At 44.3% G+C, this 25,624-nt stretch overlaps 1 protein-coding gene across 1 annotated transcript in view; it reads right to left on the bottom strand.

Moving 5' to 3' along the window:
• The window catches only part of DUSP10 (dual specificity phosphatase 10), a 34,721-nt gene extending 9,798 nt beyond the window's left edge, over positions 1 to 24,923 (bottom strand). The window contains exons 1-2 of the mRNA XM_090048505.1: positions 24,801 to 24,923; positions 21,912 to 22,760 (exon numbers count right to left, since the gene is read on the bottom strand). Of these exons, the coding sequence (XP_089904631.1) occupies positions 21,912 to 22,716 (805 nt within the window). The 5' untranslated portion in view covers positions 22,717 to 22,760; positions 24,801 to 24,923. The remainder of the gene's footprint in view (positions 1 to 21,911; positions 22,761 to 24,800) is intronic.
• Positions 24,924 to 25,624: the final 701 nt, after the last annotated feature.

Genomic DNA, 25,624 nt, shown 5'->3' with positions numbered 1-25,624 from the left:
ATTGAGTGGGTCTATACCAGCTGCTGTCATCACCAGGGCAGGATCAGCATTACATGAAGCAGACACACACAATATGGTAGATGCATGTTGATCTGATTTTAGTGGAAGCTCTCTAATGCTTTTGCTGGTAGAAGCACCTTGAGACTGAAGAAGGAAAATGCTCTACAGAAAATGCTATGCAACCTGCCTTAAAGAGTTAGTATATGGCAGCTGTCACCACTTTGCACCTGTGCTGTCAAAATAATATAGATGAACAAATATTTGTTGCTGATCCACAGCGTCTGCACATCTTTAAGTTTAATAGGTACTGCATGTTCCTGGTGAATTTATGAACAGGAACATATTTTTATACAAGACAGACTGATGACATGCTATCCACAATTAGATGGAACATGCAATCCTCTAGTGACAGACAGACCTTTTACATTTTCTTCAAAGCTATCCGATAGATGCCTCAGTCCATTCATCCTACTAAATTATGAGGCAAAATTTCATGCATATGTTGTTTATATTTCCTTTCCTGATCTAACGCAGAAGTTCCACTTTAAATGGAATTGTAGAATATCAAGAAATGAAAAGATTATTTAGCTAAAGGCTTAATGATAAAAATCTCACTTAACAACTAAGTGGAAGCCTTCATTCAGGTACCAGCACACCAAGTCCAGCATATAGATGCAACCCTTGCAATCTCTAATTTATCAGATTCAAGTTGGTGACTTCTTGGGCACCAGAGAAGCAATAAGATATGTAAATGAATATGTACAGATTGTTTTAAGAGGATGCTTTGGATTTGTGCAAGAACAGGCTGTTCCTTTAAATGTGTGACCTCATTTATTTACATTAGTGCAGAAAGCACTGCCAGAAGCAACAGCTGATGACAGCCTCATGTATTTTTCCACTAAGACAACAATTAAACTGTTTCTGCGTTATTATTACTGAGTAGATGACTGTATGTCAAGTTGATTCGAAGTGTGAAAATGCCTCACGGTTAAGTCAAATGGACTTAAAATATAAAATATATTAACATTGTGGGACAGATATTGTGCTGTTTATTTTGGTCTGTCTACACTGTAGCTGAAATCCCACCAATATCAACATGTTCCCAAACCTGTGTGGAAAAGCTTTCATCTTCTGCTATCCCAGGAATTGAATCAGAAAAGCTTTTCCATAAGTCATTCACAATGCTATGACATGGGATATTTCTACAAAGCACAATGCAGTGCTAGGAACTTGCTTGGGAACCAAAAGCATATTTATCTGAGTTTAGCAAAGGGAACATATTGATCTTCTCATCAAGGCTAGCATCTGTGTGTCTATATTGCTGCTGTTACCTGAGCTAGCTCAGGTATCTCTTCATGGCATTACATTCTGCTGTATCAACATACCTTCACTTCTCAAAACTTTCCATGATCAGGGTCAGATGGGCTGAGTTCTATTTTTAATAAAGATAGATGGGTTTAGGACTGCTTACTAGCTTCAGCCTGGAAAGGACCAAACCCAGATGCCAAGAACTGTCCACAATGCCCCTTGAGGTCTGTATAATAAAGCAAGGATACAATATGAGCTCCATGGTGTAACAAATAACAAATATATGTGAACTAAATGTAGTTAAGTCCCCTGTTGCTACATATAGCATCAATGGAAAAAACATGCTCATTTTCATAACCACTGTACTTCTTCTCAGTTCTGGTTTTTATTTCCTTTTTCTCCTCATTGGCTTGTTCTACACACAGCAAGTACCCTAATTTCACTAAATTGAGTCAAATCCCATGTGCTGACCTCTCTAAAATTGGTTTAACACTGGCTAAAATTGATTGAGCTTAATTAGCTAACAAACCAAATGAAGTTCAATTAATTTTAATCACTTAGATCAGGTCTACATTAGAGTGCTTTATCAGTAAAGGAACACCAGTCTACCATACAAGAAAAATGCTTCATATGAACAGCTTTTTCTAGCTCCTCTTTTTCCCCCAGGTAAAACAAGGCATTCGACAGAAGTGTACTTTTGCCAGTAGTTCTGCTTTGTCTACAATAGAGGACGGGAGGGTTGTTGGTCCAGCTATGGGATGCGGGGAGTATGCCAATGCACGTCTCTTCCCATCATAGGTGCATCAGCAGAAACCTATAGTATATGTGAGGCCTTAAACAAGTAAGAGTGTTTATACAAAGGAAATTAACTAATTATTTCCCCCAACACAGCGGACCAGCCTTTTTAGTCTCATTCATTCATCAAGCTGCATTTCTTGCTTTAGGGTGTTCACAGCTCCTCTCCCCGTCTCATCCATGAAGATGATTAGCAGTGAAACAGTTAATGCTGGTATTTAAAGTCTCATCATCAGAATTTAGAGCTGACACTCTACTACCCTAACATTCCCCATAGCCCTTGCTGCCGGCCCGTCCCCAATCCAGGTCCATGTGCCTACCGCCATGCCTTGCCACTGCTCGCCCAGCCAAGGCACAGCAGGGCGAAGCCACAGCTTGATCGGGAGCCTTGGGGAGGCAGTGCAGCGGCACCATCCCATGCCTCCCTGCCCCGGCTGGGCAAGCGGTGGGACAGCGTAGCCCCCTCTCCTAGTGCCTTCTGCCTGGAGCAAGCTGCACTTGCATTGTGCCTCCTAACCCTGCCCCAGCTGGGCAAGCGGCAGCAGGGCATAGCCCCTGCTCCCAGCACTGCCATGCCCACATCCTGCGCCCCCCCCCCCCCCGGCTAGACAAGTGGCAGTGGAGCACAGGCCCCACTCCCAGCACCTTCTACCACCAGTCCAGAGCACAGCCAAGCTCAGCCCACTCTGCACACATTCACGTGCACACACTTACTCCCATGCCCTCCCAGACTGGTGGTGCATGGTGGTGCAGTGGCAGGAGCCCTCCTCCCCAGCTGGGCAGCTTTCCCAGCCCCAATCCCTCTCTCACTGTGGAGGCATTGATTTGCCCCTCCTCCCCTTCCCTCCCCGCTCTGCCCACCACAACTGACTTACCAGCTGGAGGCAGCTGTGTCCAGCATGGCTGAGGACTGCTGCCTGTTTAGTTTAAGACTGAATCTCCAAATCAGCCAGATGGAATCAGGACAATGATTCGAATCACCAAATCGAATTACTGTCCCTCCAAGTCAGCCAAATCAGAATTGAATACTTGCCGCTTTGCACAGCCCTACTGCTGGCACAAAACAGTTCAGTGCCAGAATCATCCAAGGGGAAGGCATTGTAAGGTGGGATAGAGTAAGGAGAGTGGTGACAGCGGTAGTGTACAGAAGCCTTCACTGTACCCCAATGTTGTCAACAGTGGCAGTATTTACTTTTGTACTAGCCCTCTCTTCAAACTGTACTAGGCCATCATGCTTAATTACAGCTATTGCTAACACAGTTTAATTCACGGCTTGAACACGGCTTGTGTTATGAACACAAGCTTTTCAGTTTGAGGTCCAAATATTTGGCACCCTATTTCAAAAACTCACATTTATCACAGTGCTTACCTCCTTGCAGAGGAGCTAAGAAGTGGGGGTAAGGGAACAACTGGGCAGGGTTGCAGGCCTATGCCTGCACCATGGCATCCTGGTTGAGAATCACTGGGCTCAAGCAAGAAAGGGAGAACAATTCATGATATGGCTCCAGGCTCACAGAACCCCTGTTCCCCTGAGGCTGTAGTAGAAGCTGGTGGGGAAACCTGTGACATACACCAATTCAAAACACTTCCATGTAAAAGCTCAGAGGGCAGGATTTCCTTCATATGATTACAAATTTTATTCTGACTACAAGTGTCTTAAATGGTAACACGTTAGTCTCCAGGCCATGGCTTGGACACTGCTGGAAAGCTCGAGTCTTCAAAACATTGCGCATCTATTAAAATAATGACCTGATACCATAGAGAATGAGTGAAGAGAAAAGAAGGAGCAGGGATCCATTCAAGTCTCACTTGTACCAGAAAGAATTAGCAGGAGATACTTTAACTTCAGTGGCATTCACATCATTTTTTCCAGTGAAATGAGCTCAAAATTAGGTCCAACTGACAACATTCTTGATGGGAGAAACCCACCAGACAGGATTTAGCAGGGAACATAGCTACATTGACACTCCTGCTTATTTTAAGCACTACTGTTTATCCTATTACTGAAGCCTCATCCAGTAGCGAGTGCTCTTTGGAGCGGAATTCTTTAACTCATTTGCCATCCCTTCTATAATACTTCACTGTATCATATTTGCCTGTGAACTCTGCCCAGTGTTTGGTGGACAGAAGAAAGCCATGAGTGACGTAGGCTTCTCTATCCGTGCTCGTTTTTACATTGGTTACTAACAAATTGGATAGGTTAGCTCTCTAGTCTTGCAAGCATTTTTCTCACTTACCAAGGTCTGCCTGCAGCAGGTTCAAAACAGCCTATAGAAGGTTTCCTGCCCCTCCACGAACAGCATAAGTGTCAGCCTGGCCATGAAAGATTAAGCTTTTTTAAAAAAATTTTAAAAGGATAAGTAAACATAGCTTACAGAGAACAGCTGCCACCTTGATCTACTCAATCTAATCTAGTCCTTCCCTCTAATCAAGCTGCCAAGGTGATAACTTCACTGTATTCAAAAAGAAAAAGGCAAAACTGCACATTCCAGAGAACTCCCAAGGTCAGGGTTTTTCCCCGCCCCCACATCTATTGAGGGAGATTGGTTTACATACAAATAAACGCTGGCCTAAAGTAGGTTAGGAAGATCTGAAAGCACCTCTTTGACAGGATAGCTTTGAGGTCCCCATTGGTTTTTAAGTGTAATGGATAGCACCCAGCTGACATTGTTTCAAAACCAGTTGCTTCCTACCTCCCATGCTGCATTTCTAAATTCCTACCCAGTCCTCACATCAGGTACCAAATTTATACCATCCATCCTCTTGCACTGACCTACTTTGACCAATTCTCTGGCCTCCCTGGCCTTACCTACATAGGTAGAGTTTATACTCCTTTACTGCCAAGAATATAGCTTTCCTTCCCATACTTTTCCTTCTTCATCCATCCAACATACAACTTCTGGAATAGAGTTCCATTCCTTCCTCTCTGGTCATGCCATCGCTCATGCCTTCAAGTCCCTTCATTGGGTAGTGCCAATACAGAGAGATTTCTAACTTCATTTTCACTTTGAATGGCTTGCACAGCTCCACTCCTGACTACATCATCTTTTCTTACTCTCCTCCTCTGCTTTTGTTATCCAACTACACTTTCTGCCCCATCATCTCGGTCATGGCTTTCCCCATGCTGCTCCCTACAACTGGAACTATAGCATCTGTTCTTCAAATTCCTTTTCTCATCACTAACATCTATTTCACCCCTTTTACTTTCCCTATGGAGGCAGTATCAGTCAATACGCTTTCCTCCTCATAGGAGAACCTGTGTTTCAACCATAGGAGCAGGGAGCCAATTCACCAGCTAGGAGGGCCCAAACAAAAGGCCAAGCAGCCAACATTAGTTGTGTATCCTATTCCTCAAGACAGGAGCAAAAACAAGGATGAAAAGTATGTGGCAAATAGAAACCTTTCCCATTTTCCCAGCAGGGAAGGGAAATGATGCATCTTCCCCCAACCAAAATAGTCTTCTCCAAAAAAATGCACACTGGAATTTCCCCTTACCTTTGGTTTTCTATCTGCTGGTCATAGGAGTTAGGAAAACTTCTATTTAGCTTCCAGGAGGCCACATGTTTCCTACTAATCATGTGGCACACAACTACAGACCTCTGTTCTAGGAGCAGAGGGCCAGAAGGTTCTTTACCTCTCCTTTTGTCTAACTTGGCTGATCCTGAAAGCCTTCTAATATGCTTTCTTTTTGTTTCATGTATATACACTACAGATGTTCAACTGCATATTACTCATTTTCCCCCAGTCCTAAATTATGGACCCAGATTGGTCCCTTGATTTTTCCCAGAGCATCAAACTACCTAAATGTTAAAGTCCACTTAAAGGTGCTCATCCAATTCCGAAAACAGAATGGCCACAGTACTGTAAGAGACATCACTGTTTTTGTATTGGCACCTTCTTCTGATCACCTTGCCATTCCTCACAACATGGGAGCTGTCAGAATATTTAAAGACAACTATAGTAATCTTGAAGGTGAAAAAACCTTACATGCTGTGGGAGAGTGGATTTTATAAGAAAATGCCACGGAGGAGGAAAGACCCCCCACACCAGCAAAATGGATAACAGTTTCTTCTAACCTATTCCTTTTAGGTTATTCTTAAGTGATTTCCATAAAATGTCATAAGGAACAGAATAAACCCCGTGCTATTTTGATAAATATACAGAGGCAAATGAGGATTGGTTTTAAAACATCATCCCCTGGGAGTGAGCATTTATAGCAGAAATGCAAATTTAGACACATCACAACTTCTCACAGGAAAAGCATGCTTTCCATGGGGACTTAAACTAACATTAAGTCTAATTAAATAATCATTGGAAATGTCAAAGTAAACCACAAAGGAGTACATACTTCTACTGTGAAACACTCCCAGTGCAAACAATGTTAAAAAAATAAAAGTCAACCAGGAACGTTAAGCCATATACAAAATGCCAAAAAAAAATAAAACTATTTTTTCTGTGTTAATGAAATAAGAATACCACAAAGATTTCACTTAGTGCAGAGCCTCTGTCAGCTTTACAGAGTAAGACAAGACTTAGGAAACAAGTTGCATGAAGTACTGAACTGTCCACTTTTTAAATGTATTGTTGCTTCTCTCCTATAACTAACCATTGCCATATTTATATCTAAAGCAATTTGCCCATTTGCCCTTCAAAGCAGCCTTCACATTGAGACAATCAGCAGCTGGTGCAATCATGTGTTGGATAACGTGAGCATTAAGGCAATGCAAAGGGCACCAGCTCAGCATATTTGTAAAGTAAAAAAAAAAAAAAAAAAAAATCACCATGGATGGTTTCAGATATTTGTAATCCCCAAATGGTAAGATTGTATATTTTCTGCTTAAGTAGTATGTTTTAGTGAAAGTCACTCTTTCACAGCTCATCTCTCCACTTATTCAAGTTACCTTTTAAGGACAAAGTTTTCTTAAGGACAACTTTGCTCTAAGTGCTACGGAACGTACTGTAATTTGCTTCTTCACAAGACGATAACAATCATCTGAACTGCTGCTTCCTCTAGTCTACCAGCTTCAAACACAGGGAAACTAAGCCACTGACCATTGATAGGCATACCTCTACTCCCTGCAGAACCCCTCTTTGTTTCTATACAACTTAGAGTTTCTATTTATTTTAAGTGAAGAGTTTCTATCATCTACTGTAGTAAATAATACTTAGCTCTTATATAGCTCTTTTCTGCCATAGATCTCAAAGCACATAGTACAACTCAGTGAAGCAAAAATAAAGAATGCCTTTTTAATGTGACCTGCTGTAAAATTATTTCTGGCCTAAATGAAAGTAAGCAGGCAGCTCGAACCAATAGTTCAGACGGACAAGCTGCCCTCACGGCAATGTTAAAACTGGAGCCTATTGATGTCTAATTGAACCTTAGCATCACTTCTGAGCATTAGTAGCAAAAACCATCACTCTCCAGTTATGGGTAAAGACAGAGTAACACACTATCTAGCTTCTTAAATGTGTTCCCTCAGCCAAAGTACTTCAGTGTCTGAGAACCTAACATACAATTCTTCCTTCCCAGGAACCTCACTATGTCACTGGGCACATGCCTGAAGAGAACATGATCAAAGGGACCCAAGTCAAAACAATGTTCTGCATTTAGATCTAAAAGGTGGTAGGTCTGCTGTCATTGGTCTCTAATGAGAGTGCATTTCTTAGTCTTGGCCCAGCACCACTTTACTACCAAGCTTCATCTGATTGTCAGCTCTTTCAGTCTGTGCCAGTGTAGCTCAACTGTTGTAGGACACAGAGGGTGCATCTACATGAGATACTTTACTATGCAGTAGAGCAGTTTACTGCACAGTAAGTGTGTATATCTACAAGTGCACATTCTTACTGCACAGTAAACTGCTCTAATCGCAAATGCAGGTAGCAAATTTACTTGTGATTAGTTACTGTGCAGTAGCACTCATGTAGATGCCTGACCTGGAACAAATGTGCTCCTGGTCAGCCAGGCAACAGGGAGCAGGAGATTGCTCTCTGACCCCAGAAGGTGCCTGCTGCCAGGGCTGACTCTGCCACCAGAGCCTGGACGGGAACTATGTCCCCTGCCCTGGCAGCTGTAACTGGTATTACTGTGCAGTACTGTCACTGCATGTTTTTTTTTCCCAGTGCTACTGTGCAATTACAATGAACTACCGTGCGTTACTACTGCACAGCAGCATTGCGTCACAGTTAGTGCCCTGCAATGCTATTGTGTGATAACAATAAGCTACAGTGCAGTACCTTAGTGCTACTGCACCATGCATCCCATGTCATGCCCAGAGAGAGGCATAGCCCACCAGCTGGCTCAGGCAACTCCTGCGGTGGAGGGTTTTAAATAAGCAGCACACAGAACATGGGGAGAGCAGTCCACATGGCCAATTGCCACCCAGATGCATTGTTCTTCTGTACTGATCAGGGAAGGAATTTTCCTTACTGGCCCCCAAATGCAGCAAGAGCTATAAAATAAGGACCCTTACACTTCCAGCCCCAGGACAAGACCATAGCACTAGGTCGCCTACAGATAGAAGAACACAAGGAGATGGTTTAAAATTATGCTGCACACAATTCTAGGCTAGGAGTTTCTTGCCTAGAATGATTCCAAAATGTTAGTATCGATCCTAGCTTTCAAATGTAGCAATAATCACACTTTGAATCATAGATACATGAATCACCATTGCCAAGCCCATGACCAATAGGATAGGAGACACTTTTGGATAGAAGTAGCCATGCTTTGCTTCTTGAGGTTCTTCAGTATCCTATATCAGCAAGGAGTTCAAACTGCCCAAGGTTGTGGACTAGCTTCGTCTGTTGTCATTCCCATCTTCCTCTCTATGCTCCCTATTTCATAGGTAAGATTGGGGAAAAGGAAAGTGTAAATTCTAATCTTTGTTTTGGGTTAAAAAGAGAATTTCAAAGTATTTCTGGTGTCAGAATAAACCAGAGGATTCTTATATACAACTGAAGGCTCAAACCCTCAGGTTCAATGCCTAGAATAGACAGCATTTACAAGATCTTTGCAGAGACCAAATGCTGAAATATCACATTTTTCAGACCAGTGACAAAGTGTCCTCAACTCAGTCTAGGTCAATTGCTTTAACAATAGCTTTTGTTTTATAACAGTATTGGCCCATTGCTTATATAAGGGCTAATTTCACACTTTAGGATAATAAACTGACTAAACTATTGAATTCAGCTAACATGACAGAAGTTAGTCTAATCCTCTTTTTTCTAAATTCCCTGAGGTATTTAAAAAAATGAATTCATCTGCATAATTCTTGCAAAGGCAAAGGGTGACATTTGTTTCTTTTTATTATAGACATCTTTAATTAGAATCATCCCATCTCCCTCTCTGTGAATTGAAAGGAAGATAGCTCAACAAATCCTGAAGATTTTAGAAAGCTCTGATGCATTGATTTGAAACAAACATTTTAGATCACTCAAACTGTTATTTCTTCCTTGGATCCCAGCCTGTCTACCTTGATTGTTGTTGAGCTAACGAAGTATTTGATATCTTCAAAGTATTAACTAATTCTAGCATGCACAGTGGTTACCAGTTACCAACAGCCACTAAGCAGTGGTAGCTCAGATATGATGACTGGTAGCTCCAGTCCTCATGATTTTATTACATGTATTACTATATTTTTATTGGGGGGGTGGGGTTTAATTATGTGTCTTTGAGAGATGGGTGTTAATTGAGAATATTGAGTTTACCTTTAATAATAGTTAGTCTATCATGGTTATTAGAAAGTGTAGAAGAGAAATAACATACTTCTCAGAGAAAAATGCAGCAAATAAGAATCTCTTTGAAATTATTTTGGGGATCCAATTAATTTTTTCCCTGATGTTTGGTAATGCTGGAGATGATGCAGTCTTAAGACACAGCAGTAGAGCTGTTAATAATTCTGCACTTAATAGTAACTCAGACAGTCAAGTTTTGTCACAGGTTTAGAAAGTGGAGGTGGTCGGTGAGAGGGAAAAAAAGAAAGAAAGAAAACCTCAACTGATCAAAATTATGTGTTTTCTCACATAATGAATCAAGCCATTGTTATAACAGCTTAGCCATAAATTCTATTGCCAAGATAATAGTACCCCTCTGCCTTCTAGATAGATAGCATCTTCCACATCCCCCTTTCTTTATAGAAGATAGGGACACAAGTCCACTATACTTGTTTCACATCTCATTTTCCCTGGACTCGCAGACGTTCTCCAAGCTCAGAATCTGCAACAGGGCTGGCAGGAAGAATGAAAGAAAGACATGTTCTTCTTAAGGAGCAATCAAGGTACTGAAGGCACTGGCCAACATCATTGCAGAGCCACTGGCGGGAATATTTGAATGCTCGTGGCACACGGGTCAAGTCCCGGAGGACTGGAAAAGGGCCAATGTGGTTCCCATTTTCAAGAAGGGGAGGAAGGAGGACCCGGGTAACTATAGGCCAGTCAGTCTCACCTCCATCCTTGGCAAAATCTTTGAGAAAATCATCAAGGCTCACATTTGTGAGAGCCCGGCAGGACAAATTATGCTGAGGGGAAACCAGCACGGGTTCGTGGCAGGTAGATCGTGCCTGACCAATCTAGTCTCTTTTTATGACCAGGTCACAAAACGCCTCGACGCAGGAGGAGGGGTGGATGTCGTATACTTGGACTTCAGGAAGGCCTTTGATACGGTATCCCACCCCATACTGGTGAACAAGTTAAGGGGCTGTGACTTGGATTACTGCACAGTCCGGTGGGTGGAGAATTGGTTGGAGGGTCGCACCCAGAGAGTTGTGGTGGATGGGTCGGTTTCGACCTGGAAGAGTGTGGGCAGTGGGGTCCCGCAGGGCTCGGTGCTTGGACCGATACTCTTTAATGTCTTCATCAGCGACTTGGACGAGGGGGTGAAATGTACTCTGTCCAAGTTTGCAGATGACACTAAGCTATGGGGCGAAGTGGACACGCCGGAGGGCAGGGAACAGCTGCAAGCAGACCTGGACAGGTTAGACAAGTGGGCAGAAAACAACAGAATGCAGTTCAACAAGGAGAAATGCAAAGTGCTGCATCTAGGGAGGAAAAATGTCCAGCACACCTACAGCCTAGGAAATGACCTGCTGGGTGGCACGGAAGTGGAAAGGGATCTTGGAGTCCTAGTGGACTCCAAGATGAACATGAGTCGGCAGTGTGACGAAACCATCAGAAAAGCCAATGGCACTTTATCGTGCATCAGCAGATGCATGACAAATAGGTCCAAGGAGGTGATACTTCCCCTCTATCGGGCGCTGGTCAGACCGCAGCTGGAGTACTGCGTGCAATTCTGGGCGCCGCACTTCAAGAAGGATGCGGATAACCTGGAGAGGGTCCAGAGAAGGGCCACTCGTATGGTTAAGGGCCTGCAGGCCAAGCCCTACGAGGAGAGATTAGAGAAACTGGACCTTTCCAGCCTCCGCAAGAGAAGGTTGAGAGGCGACCTGGTGGCTGCCTATAAGTTCGTCAGGGGGGCACAGAAGGGAATTGGTGAGTATTTATTCACCAAGGCGCCCCCGGGGGTTACAAGAAATAATGGCCACAAGCTAGAGGAGAGCAGATTTAGATTGGATATTAGGAGGAACTTCTTCACAGTTCAAGTGGCCAAGGTCTGGAACGGGCTCCCAAGGGAGGTGGTGCTCTCCCCTACCCTGGGGGTATTCAAGAGAAGGTTGGATGTGTATCTAGCTGGGGTAATGTAGGCCCAGCACTCTTTCCTGCTTATGCAGGGGGTCGGACTCGATGATCTATTGAGGTCCCTTCCGACCCTAGCATCTATGAATCTATGAATCTATGAATCTAAGGTGGAAGGGAGTGAAAGAAAGAATGCATGATGCTGAAATGTTCCCTACTAAGCTGAGATTTTCCTGACTTCGGTCTGAAGGTGAATTTCAATGTAAGCAAAAATCATTTCCAATTAAGAAATGCCTTGCAGCCTTTTTTTTTTTTTTTTAAAATGCACAAACACACAGCCCTAGTGATGAAGCTACTTGAACAAAAAGTACCTATTTGGCAGTGAAGCGCCCAGTACCAAGTGCTTTGGCTAGTTCTGCCAATGGAACCATCCAAGATGCAAGCTTCTGAAAGTTAGTGTTGCACACATGCTCATAATAGATACTCACAGACAAAAAGCAGCATAGTGTGTCCTAAGCTAAGGCAGGGTGCAATCAGATCGTTGAGTAATCTAGCCATCTAGTGAAATTACAGAGGGCCTTTAACTACGTTAATAATTTTACAATACAGATGCATTTATTTATAATTGAACCTAATCCTACAGACACTTGTGCTCATAACATCTTCAGGACTTAGTAGCATTGTTCACAGGAGTCAAGTTATCGTATGCCTGTTCACAGGATCAGAAATATACTGGACGTTTATGAGGCATGAGCTGCAGGGTCAGGTACAGACATTATACTGTTACCGGTATAAGTGATCGAAAACTGGTCTATATCCATAACAGAACAAAAGTTCAGCACACGAAACCAGTCTAGACCTGTAACAGAACAGAAGTTTGGCACACACAGACTGGTTTAAGAATGGTGGAACCTGGTCTAAAATTTGCTCCCCAAAGGGCAAATTTGTGTTCTCTTCGCTACTGATCTAAACTACACCATTTACAGAAAACTGAGTAACTTAGATTGATACCTTCTTGTGCTCTTTGAATGTCTGTACTTAGCCCAAGAGACACACCAGTTGCATTAAGCTAAATATAGGAGACAAGGATTTTTGTGGGTGATATCTTATTGGACTAACTATATAGCTGGGGGAGAAACAGACAAACTTTCAGGTACCAAGTACCCTTCCTCCTGTCTCTGAGAAAAAAAAGGACACAGTTTAAACTCTCACATTTTCCCTGAACTATCATGACTTATCACTCCGAGACTACATTCAGTTAAATACAAATTCAGTGTTGGGAAGGATTTACATCTTTAATGTCCCCTCCCACAGTGTTGTCAACTCATGCAAATGTAAGAAATTCACAGTATTTGGTGTTTCTCTTAAAGACCTACTGATATTGTGCAATTAGCAGTGTTCCTGGTTTTCTCTGATAAAAAAAATCCCAAAATTATATATAAAAAATTTTTGAAATGTTTTAATTATGGAAAAATGTGGATTTGGGTTTTTTATAAATCAGAAAATTTTGGATTTTTTTTTTAAATCAGAGAAAACCAGGATCTCTGGTGATTAGACAGGAATCTCAGCTTTCATTAAAAAGTTTGAGGCCTTTATGCTTGCAGGGAAATGTGAAAACAAATTTGTGTATGTTCTGAGGGTTTATAAATGATGGGACACATAGAATGCCCAGTGTATTGTTTAGTCCCATGTGACTTTGGCCAAACTCATGATATTTACAGGTCCCCACCTACCCTCTAAAGAAAATTATAGCGAAGTTAAGAGAACAGTTGGGTTGCCAAGTTGAAGTTGCATGCTTAATCTTAGCTTTCTCCCCTTGAGCAATGGCTTATGACAATCTTTAAAATTTATGTTCACATATTTTCTTAAATAAAATGCCTGGTAATTTCTTCTACAACCTTGTAAGCTGCAACTTACATATAAACCAGTTTCATGGGCTGTCTGTATAAATGGAACAGTAATAGAAAGTGCTACATTGTTGAATCTACAATCCTAGCACTGTCAAATACTGCATTATGTTCTCTAAGAAAAGCATGTGATCATAAGCATAAAAAAGTAGCATGTACATGCATATATGCTCACATGCATACATGCATGCTGAGGCAGTTAAAGTTACGTGGGTAGTCTCCTAGTTTTATTTCTTGGATTTTTAGTCCTAAAATTTGCAACCTTGTAACATGGGCTTTTATGGAGTATGTAAAAAGTCACATTGTAGGGAAGGTGGTTAATTTTGCACCTCTCCTCTTCCCCCAACACCCCAGTAGAAGATAATACACCCAAGGTAATCTTATTAAGAACCTTAGAGAGATAAGCACAACAATACCAGCTGCGCCTTTAAAGGGCTATGAAAAAAACCTTGTACATGTAACCATAAAAAACAGGTCAATCTGCATTAACTAGTGTTCAAGTCACCTCTCAGACCTCTAGAGCACAACTATTGTGTGAAAAAGACTACAAAGCAACTCTTAACACTGTGGGTCTACATGAAAGCACCAGCGCTCAGACTTGACATCTCAGAAACCAGGGACCTAGCAGTGGAAGAGGCTGCCTTTGCCTTGCACCCTTAAAGGTGGCTTCTCTAAGCACAAGTACATTTTTGCAACACCATTTCTCCCTGTGCTACACCTGGTTTTAGTCTCCAAGACTCTCACTCCATTACTAACCAAAAGCACTTGTGGCATTAAAGGAAATCTTCAACATGTTACAGTGACAGGAAGACAGGAATTTTGGTAGTAGACATGGGCAACTGGTGCCGTCTTAGTCGGGGGGGCACATGCCTCCCCTGCAACCAGTCCCCTGTGGGTGATCCTGCGGACCGTGGGGCAAGGTGTTCCCCCTGGGTGATCCCACGATGGCCAATCACTGCGGCCACTTCTGGGAGCAAGTGCTAGCCGATTGCTGCAGCCAATCCCAGAAGTGGCTTCAGCGATTGCAGTAATTGGCCAGCACTTGCATGCCTGCCTGCCTTCTCCTCCCCGCTCCTGCACCCATCGCGTAAGCGGCAAGTGTGGCCACCAGTGCTCTCAGGGGTTGCACATGCAATCCTCTGCACTGCCTATGCATGCCACTGGTAGTAGATACTAAATGATCCATAACAAACATCCTCTCTTCAACATAACAAACAGGGCACAGAAGGAAGAGTGTGTATTAATAATTTAGACAGACAAGGTTTTTTGGGTAAATCTGTTCTCTTATTAGACCAACTCAGATAGTTGGAACAATTCTTCTTTGCAAACTTTTGGGTACAAATACCCTTGATCAGGCTGAGGAAGCATCAGCAGTGGTGTGTGCTCTTCCTGGATAGAATAAATAGTAAAGAAGCCACAGGCTAGTCTGCATGCAAGAAAGGCAGTCAGTTAAGAGGTGAATTGAGGAGTCAGTGGATGGGAAACAGGTGCGGGGAGGGGGATGAATGTTGCTGGTAAATCATGGAGAGGTACCTGGAGAGTCAGATGTTAGGCAGGTTATAATGTGCCATAAATCCAATGTCTGTATTTAGTCCATGATTTTGTGACCCCATAGATAATTGGGTATTCTTGTCTTTGACAGATGGATGAATGCACACTGGAAAAATTACTTGTGGGGGCACATTTCTCACAAGAAAAACACTTTCTCTCCTATCTCTCAATTCAAATCCTCAGACGGAATTTATAAAACACCTTTCACAGATGAGCCTGCAAACTTCACTTCATCAACATACTGGATACAAAAAATCATGGACTAAATATAGGCATTGGATTTACGACACATTATGACCTTCCTAACATCTGACTCCCCAGATACCTCTCAATGATTTACCAGCTACATTCATCCCCCCCACTTCCTCCCCTCCCAGTCTGTTTCTCACCCACTGACTCCTCAGTTCACATCTTCACTGACTGCTTTTCTTCCATGCATGTCAGCCTCTAGCTTCTTCCATCCAGGAAGAGCACACACCAACTGCAGATGCTTCCTCAGCCTGACAAAGGGTACTTGTACCTGAAAGTCTGTAAAGAAGATTTTTTCCAACTATTTAAGTTGGTCTAATTAAAAGATATCAGATTTACTCAAATAACTTTGTCAGCCTATGTCCTTAGAACAACATGGCTACAACCTATACCCCTGAAACATTAATAATTTAGTCATCCATAACATAGGTTCACAGTCTTTTGTAGAACTGTACACTGATTATCCTGTTCTTATTTACTGCTAAATACTATCATACTGCCATAAAATGATAGGTGATACCATATCAAGAATTACAGAGATTGAGCCAGCCTCCAGGAAGTTATGGTAAATAGAGATTTATTCCTCTCTAGTATTTACATCCTTAAAAATCTGTTTTGGAGTTTTCTTAATTTGGAACCCAAGGGTATAAGAATAGGGAATGCCTTTAAAACAACAACAACAACAAAAAACAATAGTGGAAGAAGAAGAAAAAACTGAATTCATGCAGTGGTCACTTATTTTGCTATTTTCAAGGATGCTCATGATGTCACACCCACAATGTGTGCTGGAGCATTCCAAAACAGGTGCCAGTCATTCTGAAGATAAGAGCAGGACTTCATGTATTGCACAAAAGAGGAAGCAAGTTATTTTTTCTGCAGAGATGTCCCTCTAACTTAACTTGAGATATGGAGGATGTCTATCACCTTAGTTTACCCAGATATAACAATAGTATATACCTAGAAATGTTATTAAGATAGAGGGAGTTTGGGTTGTTGAGATTGAGGACCCTGTCTTTCCTATACTAGGAAAGGAAGATTTGATTTTAACATGTCAGCTGAAATTCTGACTCAACTGAAGCCTATTGCCATTGATTTCAAAGAGGTCAGAATTTATCTCTAGAATAGACAAGACCAATTTTAGCTTTAAAATGTGTCAGTCAACATTTAAAATAGACCTTTTTCTTAGTGTGGTCCTGGCCTAATTGACTGGGTACTTCGGGACCATCAGGAAAAATAGGTGCTAAGTAAAAAGGATTACTATATTCTGTTATTTGCTAGGTTTAGTCAACGATTACAGATCAAACTTGGCTCCAATTACATCTATTCAGATTAGATTAGTTCTTACATTATCAGAATTGTATCATATTTGCAACAGAATAGAACTGTATGTTGACTGCTAAAGAGTGAATTTAATGAACTGAGAGCATTAGGTACATGGGAGGAAGGTGAAAAATTGTGTTTTGCAGCGAGTGTGGCATAACAGAAGATGGCTAATTTATTTACAGTGTATTTGTGCATATGTCCTTGTGTTTGGGGTTTATTTTTTTACTTTGTTAATGTGCCACTCAAGTTAGGTAGGAGTTCTGCAGTTACTAGATTATGGCAGCAAGTGCCAAGTGGCTTGCTGGCAGGTTTTATACTCACTACTAAAGTAGTAGTAGGTATCTGCCTGTTTCGGGAGACAACAGAATTATGGCAAGTGAGACAGCAGCTCACTGAATTTAATCTTCCCTTGAAAGATAAAGCAAAGGTGGAGTGATATCTCCAGGGCACAAAAGGCTGGTCAGTGTATATGGAGACACTGAGCCACCGGCACACCAGTGTCCCCTTCTCAGCCTTGCTGGTTTAATCCAAAGGAAAGGTAGGAGCCAGTATGTTTGGAACCAGCTTGGCTGCAGAAGCTGCTGGAGCAAAGGGACAGCAAAAACACTTCATTTATTTCCCTGTTAGATAAGCAAGAGGAAGATACAGCATAAATAAGCTCCTCAAACCAACAGGAAAATAAAAGAATTAGATAGCACTCTAGCTCAGCCACATTTTGGGTTCACATACCCACCATCTGTGCATCACACTGTGAAAAGCTGCAGATTTCCTCCTGAAAATGGGGAATCCTGCTGAACCCCCAAACTTCAAAACTCATGAGCCAGCCCCACCTCACCTCCAAGTCAACTTTAAAAAATTGCAATTATTTTTAAAACATGCTTTCATATGCCTTCTCAGTTTCATCTTCTTTAAAGATCTTCCCCACAATCACTAAAAATAAGATGGATTTTTTTAATGTAATCATAGGACTCCATCAACAGGAACTTTAAAGGGTGGGGGGAGCCCATGAAAATAAGTAGATAATACACGAGGCAAGAAAAAAAAAGTCATAAGGATGCCAACATGGTTTATATGGCAGGGTGAAATTTTGGACCGTTATTTTAATCCTTCCCCCAAAACTGTATATCTGGGCCAAATGAAAAATTTTGTAAATTCACATGCCATTTCATGGAAAACAACACTTGAGCAGCAATTATCCATGCAGCTTTAATTGCTTTGTCTATGGGTTATTCACTAATAAAAGAAGCAGTCTTGAGGTCCCTCTTGAGGTCTTGTGCAGTCTTGAGGTCCCTCTGTTCCCTGAGTAAAGGCTCCTGAAAGTTTTACCGTTGACTTAATTAACTCCAGACTTCCACCCCACGCTCCTCTCTCATCACGTTCTAGCAGGTGATGCAGCTGTTCAGCATTCAGGTTATCAGGACTTCAGGTTTCCTTCCACTGAATTCAGTGACAATTTTGCCATCTGCCACAAAAAAAGCAGAAGCAGGCCCAAGTCACTGACTTTTCTCTCCCCCCCTCCCCCCACCCCCATCTACCGACTTAGAGGGAGAAAAAAAAAAGACAACAATGAATGGCCAAGCAAATAGTGTGAGCACATTGAGACTTAGCAGTAACTGGTGACAGACTCTACTGCAATCGGTTCTGCATGTGGCATGACACAGAGAGAAGAAGATGGGGACAGGCAAAGAAAGTCATCTACCAGGAAGGGTCTGTTAATTACTTGATACTAGTATCTGCTTGCAGGGAGAGTAAAGGGAGTAGGGGTGGAAGAATGTGGGAGCAGGCTACGCTGCAGGTTGTAAACAGTCAAAACTAATGGCACTTCAGGTTTGGTCTAGGTAAAATGGAGGAACAGTTCAGGATTATATCCAGTTCGACATTAATCCTGAAAGTTCATGACTTCTGTAAAAATAGAACTGTTTTCATTTATTATTCAAGAGGCATTGTGGCATTTTAAATTTAGCTTAACAAATCAAATGCAAACCTCATTTTGAAATTTAAAAAAATTGTACCCCATAACCAAAGGAAGTGGGAGAAGGGGATCATTACCCACAGAACACAAAAAAGCAAAGATGCTTCAGATTCAAACACAAACCAATGTGGCTTCTTGCTGAAGCACCAGCTCACAGGGTCCTGTTAACAACACCACTACAAATAAATTTAAACACTCAGTTTAACCCGCAATTAATCACAGTTCCCCAGGGGAGGTTAGGTTAAAGTGGGTTTATGTAAAGCCTGCTCTTCTAAAAGCGGCACAACATTTCCATGTGACTTTTAAAGAGCGATCCCAGCATTTAAAGTATAAGACAGATATTGGAATGAGGCCTCTCATAAGAGCTGTAAATTAAAGCAGTAATTTAATCCCCAAGGCAGAGGGCCCTGAGGTTCTCTGATCAGTTTCTCCTCAATGTGACACTGCATCACTAAAATGGCAACAGGGCTGCCTGGTTGACAGGCAGCACCAAACATGGAGAACATGGCACCAGATCAGGGGGACATAAACTTGGACGGCAAGGTTAGCAACCAATGTTTACAAACATCAAACAGAGGATCAGATGGGCCAGCAATAAATTATGACTGGATTGCAGCAAGCAAGAGAAACCTCTTAAAATAAAAAACAAAGAGGCTTTATATGCTACCTTCAGTTTTATTTCAATCCCTAACCCCGCAAACACGCACACACGCATCACGTCAGCACTGAAGCTACTGAAGCATGGGGGGGGGGAATCCTATCTGACAAATGAAACTAAGTAACAAACACCTCTGCCACCATTTCCCAGGCCTGGAAACCTAAGGCAGAGCCTCGTTAAAAGTTACTTTATAACAGGCTTAACTCAACAGAACCCTGTTCAAACCCTCCTCAGAAGTAGCGGAGGGAAGAGGAGTTTAAAATGTTAACATGGGAGTGCTCCTCTCTTCTCTCCCCTCGCTATGTTTTCCCAGGCCAATTCTGCTTCCTTAGGCCGCAACTTTTAAAATTATGTAAGTTAATGTATTTCTGCTGTTGTCCTCTACCTCCATTTCAGAAAATGTTCACAGGGGGATTCATGGGAAAGAAAGAAAAAAAAAATCAAACTTTTCTCCTAAAGCCTTCTTCTAAGACAGCTGATAACACTTCTCATCAGTTTTAAAACTGTGTGCTTCTGAGTTTCTAGTGTGTATGGGACAACGGTGTCATGAGCAGTCTCTGATAATCTCAGCAGATAGCCTCACACATAACACCGGTGGGGCAGAATTAAAAAAAGAAAAAGAAGAAGAAATTTTATGTAGGAAATGTGTAGGGAATGTCCTACTCAGGCTTTGTTTGCCCAGCATTTCAATGACACTAAAATAAAATCATATGAATATTTCTTAATTGGCACATTTCATCCCTGGACCCTGGCATAGTCAAGATGTGATGTCACTTAAAGTTCTTGATCTACTTTACAAAGAAATTTAGGACTATTTTTTGTTTCTATAATTTCTCACTTTAATTCCTGAAAATTTAAGAGTATCAAGATTATGGTTTGCAAGTTGTACATGGAGGAGAAAGGTAGTTTCAAACAAAATGACTATCATCAGCACCAATGAATTCAGAAAGAAAACTTCATAGCACAAAGCAGTTCTTCTTCCTTCTACATAGACAAGAAACATCACAGTGGCCTAATGAGTTCTGTGCAAGTCTATTGAGAAAGAGCTGCAACTGTCAAAACAAAAGTCAGTGTCACTGTGAGTTGCAGATAATGCACAGAGAAAGGCCATCACAACTTTAAGGTTTAATAAAAATCAGAGTTGAGTGAAGCCTAATACAGAAACTTTAATTTAGCTCTGCTGTACCTGTCTAGTTCTCTAGCAGCTCCAGAGCAGCTAATTGAGCTGCCATCTATTCTAGGCCACAATTCCTAGGCTAAAGGAAATGACTTATGAGGACAGGTTATTTGAATTTAATATGTACAGTTTGGCCAAATGATGGCTAAAGTGAAAAGGGAAGAGAATGAGATTATGTCTTACTCAGATGACCGAGAGAGGTCTTTATTTTGGTAACGACACTGTTCTAATTAGAAGCACCAGAATTAAACAAACAAAAAGCCAAGTGTCTTTGAACACTTAGCTGTGTGAGAAGGGGCATTTTAGTGCCCTGGGCAGAGATGCTGGTGAGCACCAGACAGCAGGAAGGTGGGGAAGGGAAAAGTGTCAAGTACTGGAGAGAGGCATGCAGAGCTCTGTAGGATGCACCTACTAAATTGAAACCCTGGACTGGTGCCCCTCTTACCCCACCCTTGTTATACTAGTGAATGTAATATTAGGAAAAGCAAAGCCCAAGATGGTAATCTTTCAAGACAGTGATAAAAAAGCCTTGTAACAGTGGTTCTCTGAAAATGTTTTTTCCTTCATGGCAAGAAGATTCTTTCCCAGATCCTCTCTTCAACAAGTTCCTCCCGCACAACTTGGATCTCAAATTATTTCATGCTGTCTACCAATGGAACACAGTGCAGCTACTATTAGTGCTCCACAGAGGGATCTGAGAACCACTGCACTATGGAATAATTCAATACTAGTACTTGAGAGTAGTCAACCAAATAGTCTTTCCTTCCCCCTTTTACTGCTGCATGCACCACCCAAACTTCTAGGAGACAAGTTGCGTACAGACTAAAATAAGCAAGACCAAAACAGAAAAAAAAAAAAACCCAACACCCTACTGAATATCAAGGGCTCCAAAAGGTCAATTTGATGATGTAAAGTAGCTGGGGAGAGGATTGCGTCTTCTTGGATGTTTGCCCTTTGCTATGAATATTTATAGTCTAAATACATAAGGAAATTATTACTCTAAGCAGATATCAAGAATCTAGAAAATCTAGCTTCTTTCTCTTTCCCATTCCCATCCCCCTTCACTGCAAGAGGGCAATAATCAGAAAATAAAAAGAGGACCGATGCCTACCTTTCAATATCAAGCTCTACAAGTTCCATGTTTTATCGATAATATACATTAGGGGCCTTCCTCCCCTCTTATAACATTCCCTTTCCTACTTGTGACTGTTTGTACAGGATTTCTAAACAAACACAAAGCATAGTGGTTCTGCCAAAAAAAACCCCAAAAAACAAAAAAGAAATGGGAAGTTTATGGCAAACAAGCAAATGAGCTGATTATTCTGGGGTGAAGAACAGAAGTACCTTTTAGAACTAGCGGTTCCTTGCCTTCACGCTTGAGTGACTCCAGGACGATGTGGAGTGGCTGGGAAGGCATTACTCGGCTTGGCTCATTGGTATTCTCATCATAAACTATGATTTCTTTGGAAAAGATCCTCTTGAAGGAGTCCTTGCCTTCCCGACAGGAGATCAAGTCCAAGACAGTGATCTTGCCTTGTTGGAGCCTTCTTCTGCTGATCTTGTCAGAGCAGTTAATATGAACAGCTCCTTGGATGTGACTTTTATTGTACTCCATGAATGGCCTGCAGTCAATGATGACAGGCCCTTGGTTCTGTTGGTGGCTCTTGGTGCATTTGGTCATCTTTTTAGCCAAGTCATTAGGATAGATTATTTTTATGCTAGCTAGTTGCTTGGTTGTGCCTGAGGCTGGGCTCCCCACACCACCTGATGGACTCAAAGTGCCAATGTTCTCATTATTGTTGACCATTTGGTTAGCAGGGCAAGGAGCAGAGGTTCCTACGTTGGTGGTGCTGCTGGTGCTTGCTTGAGTTTGGGCCTGATTGTCCTTATCGTACGTTGCCACAGTGCAGCAACTGGCGCTGCTGCATCCACAACTCAGGGAGCGAGCAGAGCCGTTGGATGAGGGCATATACGTGAGATTAGCCGCCTTTAGGGACACGACAGCTGTGCTGAGAAGACTTGCGTGGTTCTCACTGGCAGAGGCAGCAGATTCAAGGTAGCTAGAGTCTAAACAAAGGTTGAGATCCTGAGGTCTTACTGGCCTTGAAAGTGCCACCACTACCCTGTCGTCTAATGGAGATGGAGGCATGAGGAGGCTGAAAACTGGCAAGTCAAGAAGAACTCAAGATGTATCTGCAAGGGGAGAAAGGAAAGAGAGAGAAAGAAAAAAAAGAAAGATCACATGACACATACAGGGCCCAGCCTTTTCGAGCAACTAGTTCTGATAGTGATCAGCCCTGGCAAGAGTTATCCACACAGTGGGGCTCCCAAAGGGAACCCTATCCTAATCCTGCAGCAAAAGTCTCAGCTCTTTGCCTGGATACAAAGGCGATGCAGAGCAGCCCCAGGCCTAGCCAGCCTGGCTGTACCTCAGGAGGGAGCAGGCCCTTACGTGCACACCAAGCTGAGCTGTTCCTGGGGGCCATGAGAAGCAGGCAGCTGAGTGATAAGGCTGAGTGAAGTGACTCTAGGACTCGCAGAAGAAGGCACTGCAGCTCGGGCTGGCAGTGGGGGATGTGCAACTTTTCTACACAGCCAAAATACAAGCAGGCTTTGCACAACCGCCTCCGAGCCCAGGCAGCCAGGAGAAGCATAGGATGCTGTAGGAGGCTGTCCGGGGGGGGCAGCCTGCACCTTGCACCCCTCTGCTCCCCTGGGCAGATTCTCCAAGGTGCCTGGTGCCTCGAGAAACCCGTGGAGGCAGGCTCCAGATACCAGGCTCCACACACAGCATCTCTACACCTTTAACCTGTCATCTACCACATACTGTTAACACCCCCCACCCGCACTTGTGGGGCAGCTGAAGCCCCTGCTCCCAGTGCCTGTGACCCAGGAGTGAACTGTATGCATTCAGGGGGGTGGGCACTTGGCACAGTGGTCCTTTCCTCCCAGCATTGCTCTGCCCAGCTCCGTGGAGTCCTGGCCCCTTGCTTCGTGTTAATGAGGCAGCAGGGAGGCCCTCTTCCCTTCAAGCAAAAATCATCTCACAGGCTGCCTTGGAAGATACCGTGTGCGGGTGTGTGCACGCGTGTGTGGCGGGGGGGGGGGATGCGTGTGGCTGTAGTGGGGGGGGGTGCCTGCGGTGTGTGTGGTGCATGCCTGTGTGAAATGTGTGTTTCTACGTGCGCGCGCCTCTGCGAAGTGTGTGAGCGCCTGTGTGTTGGGGGGGAGGTATCCCCCGTCACCCCCAGACATAAATCGGCACTCCCCCGGCGGGGGCGGCGATCGCCCGGAGTTACCTGAGCGGAAGGACCCCCCAGGACCTCCAGCACTTCACGGCTCTCCCCTCGCCCCCTCTTCAGTGGGGCTCCCCGCCTTGTATAACAAAGCCCTGCACATGCATACATAACACATTTTAAAAGCCCCCCGCTAAGCTACCGAATTAAAAACAACCGCCAACTTAGTTTTATTTCCAAGCATGCATGAACGCGGCGAGACGGCCCCGCGCCCGCCGCGCAGCGCGCTCTGCTCCAGCCCCAGGCGGGAAGCCCTGCCTGCGGCTCTGCAGCGGAGGGTCCTAGACACCCGGCCGCGCCGCCAAGTCACAGCAGAGCACCCCCCCGGCCAGGCCAAGCACCCCTCGCCGCCCACCCGGGACCTGGCACCCAGGAAGGCGGCGGGGAGGGGGGCTGAGGCAAGCAGCGACGCCCGGGGAAGTAGGCAGCGCACACAGGCAGAGCTCTCCGCGTACTTTGGTCCCCCGCCGCCTGACACACACTGCAGCACTCCCCTCGCCCCAGCGCCGACAGGCGACACCCGGGGTCAGTCGGAAGAGACAATCCAAAGCCTCCGCCGCTCCCGGCTCCTCTTGTCCTCCAGCACGGAGCTTGGCAGAGGCGGGGATCGATGTCCTTTCCTAGCACAAGTCCTGCACGTACGTGTGCACACTCCCCCCAACACACACGTGTAAACATAGACACACACGTCACACACACACATCTACGAGCACACATATACACACGTCACACGTATACATACACACACCGCATACACACACACACACACGTGTGTGTGTATACATGTATGTATACACGCATACACATACAGACACATGGATACGTGTGTATGCATACACATACATGTATACGTATGTGTGTATACACACACACACACACACGCAGATCCCCGTTGCCCTCCCGCCTGTGAGGCTAATGAAAGGCTCCTTGCACTTACTTCAGAAATCCGCCTGTCCCTGCAGCATCGGGCACCCGGCGGTAGCTAGTGACTGCGCGCTGAGCCCGCCCCTGCACTCGGCTCCATTGATCTACAGCTGCAACATAGTTACTTTCTCTTTTGCTACAGTGTAAATGTAAGGTTCGAAAGGGGCGGGGCGGGGGGCGGACGGGCGGCGCCTGCGCCCAATGGGGGCCCGGCGCTGGCAGCGGGCGGGGAAGGGAGGGCGGGGCCGGCCGGGGTTGGGGACGTTTGCAGCCGCGGCTCTCGGGCCTCTAGTGTTCCAGCGCGGGGGGGCGGGGGAGGGGGTGATGTCATTGGCAGCCAATCAAACGCTATCAAGAGCCAGCCGGAGCCGGAGAGGAGCGGCTGCTCTCTATTTACATGTGCGCGGGGCCCGGTGCGCTCGTCCCTGTCCGGGCCCAGCCCAGGTGTGTGCGCTGCTTCTCCGCCCTGCCCCTACCTCATCTCTCCATCTGCCCCCTTCCTCGAGCCAGTCTCTCCCCCCCAGCGGGGAAGGAGCCCAGCTCCGGAACTGGGCAAGAAGCCGGGGCGGGAAGCGAGCCCCCCCCCCCGGGAGCCAGCTCCAGGGCTGCCGCGGTGAGTCCCGCTCCCTCCGGCCCGGGCGGCGGCGGGGAGTGTCCAGCGCCAGCCCCGAGGCTGCAGGGACCCGGGCTCGGCGTGCTCCGCGGAGGCGGGAGAGGGGCAGCAGTCCCTGAGGCACCCTCACTTTCCCCAGGTCACAGACCCCCTGTCACCTGCTAGACACCTTCTTCCCCCTCCCTACTGCCTCCAGGGTCCCCCCAGCGCCCCAGGAGACACAT

Source organism: Crocodylus siamensis, chromosome 1 (assembly GCF_052110815.1).
Source record: "Crocodylus siamensis isolate JL-2025a chromosome 1, ASM5211081v1, whole genome shotgun sequence".
Lineage (NCBI taxonomy): Eukaryota > Metazoa > Chordata > Crocodylia > Crocodylidae > Crocodylus > Crocodylus siamensis.
This window is presented reverse-complemented; position numbering and strand designations above follow the sequence as displayed.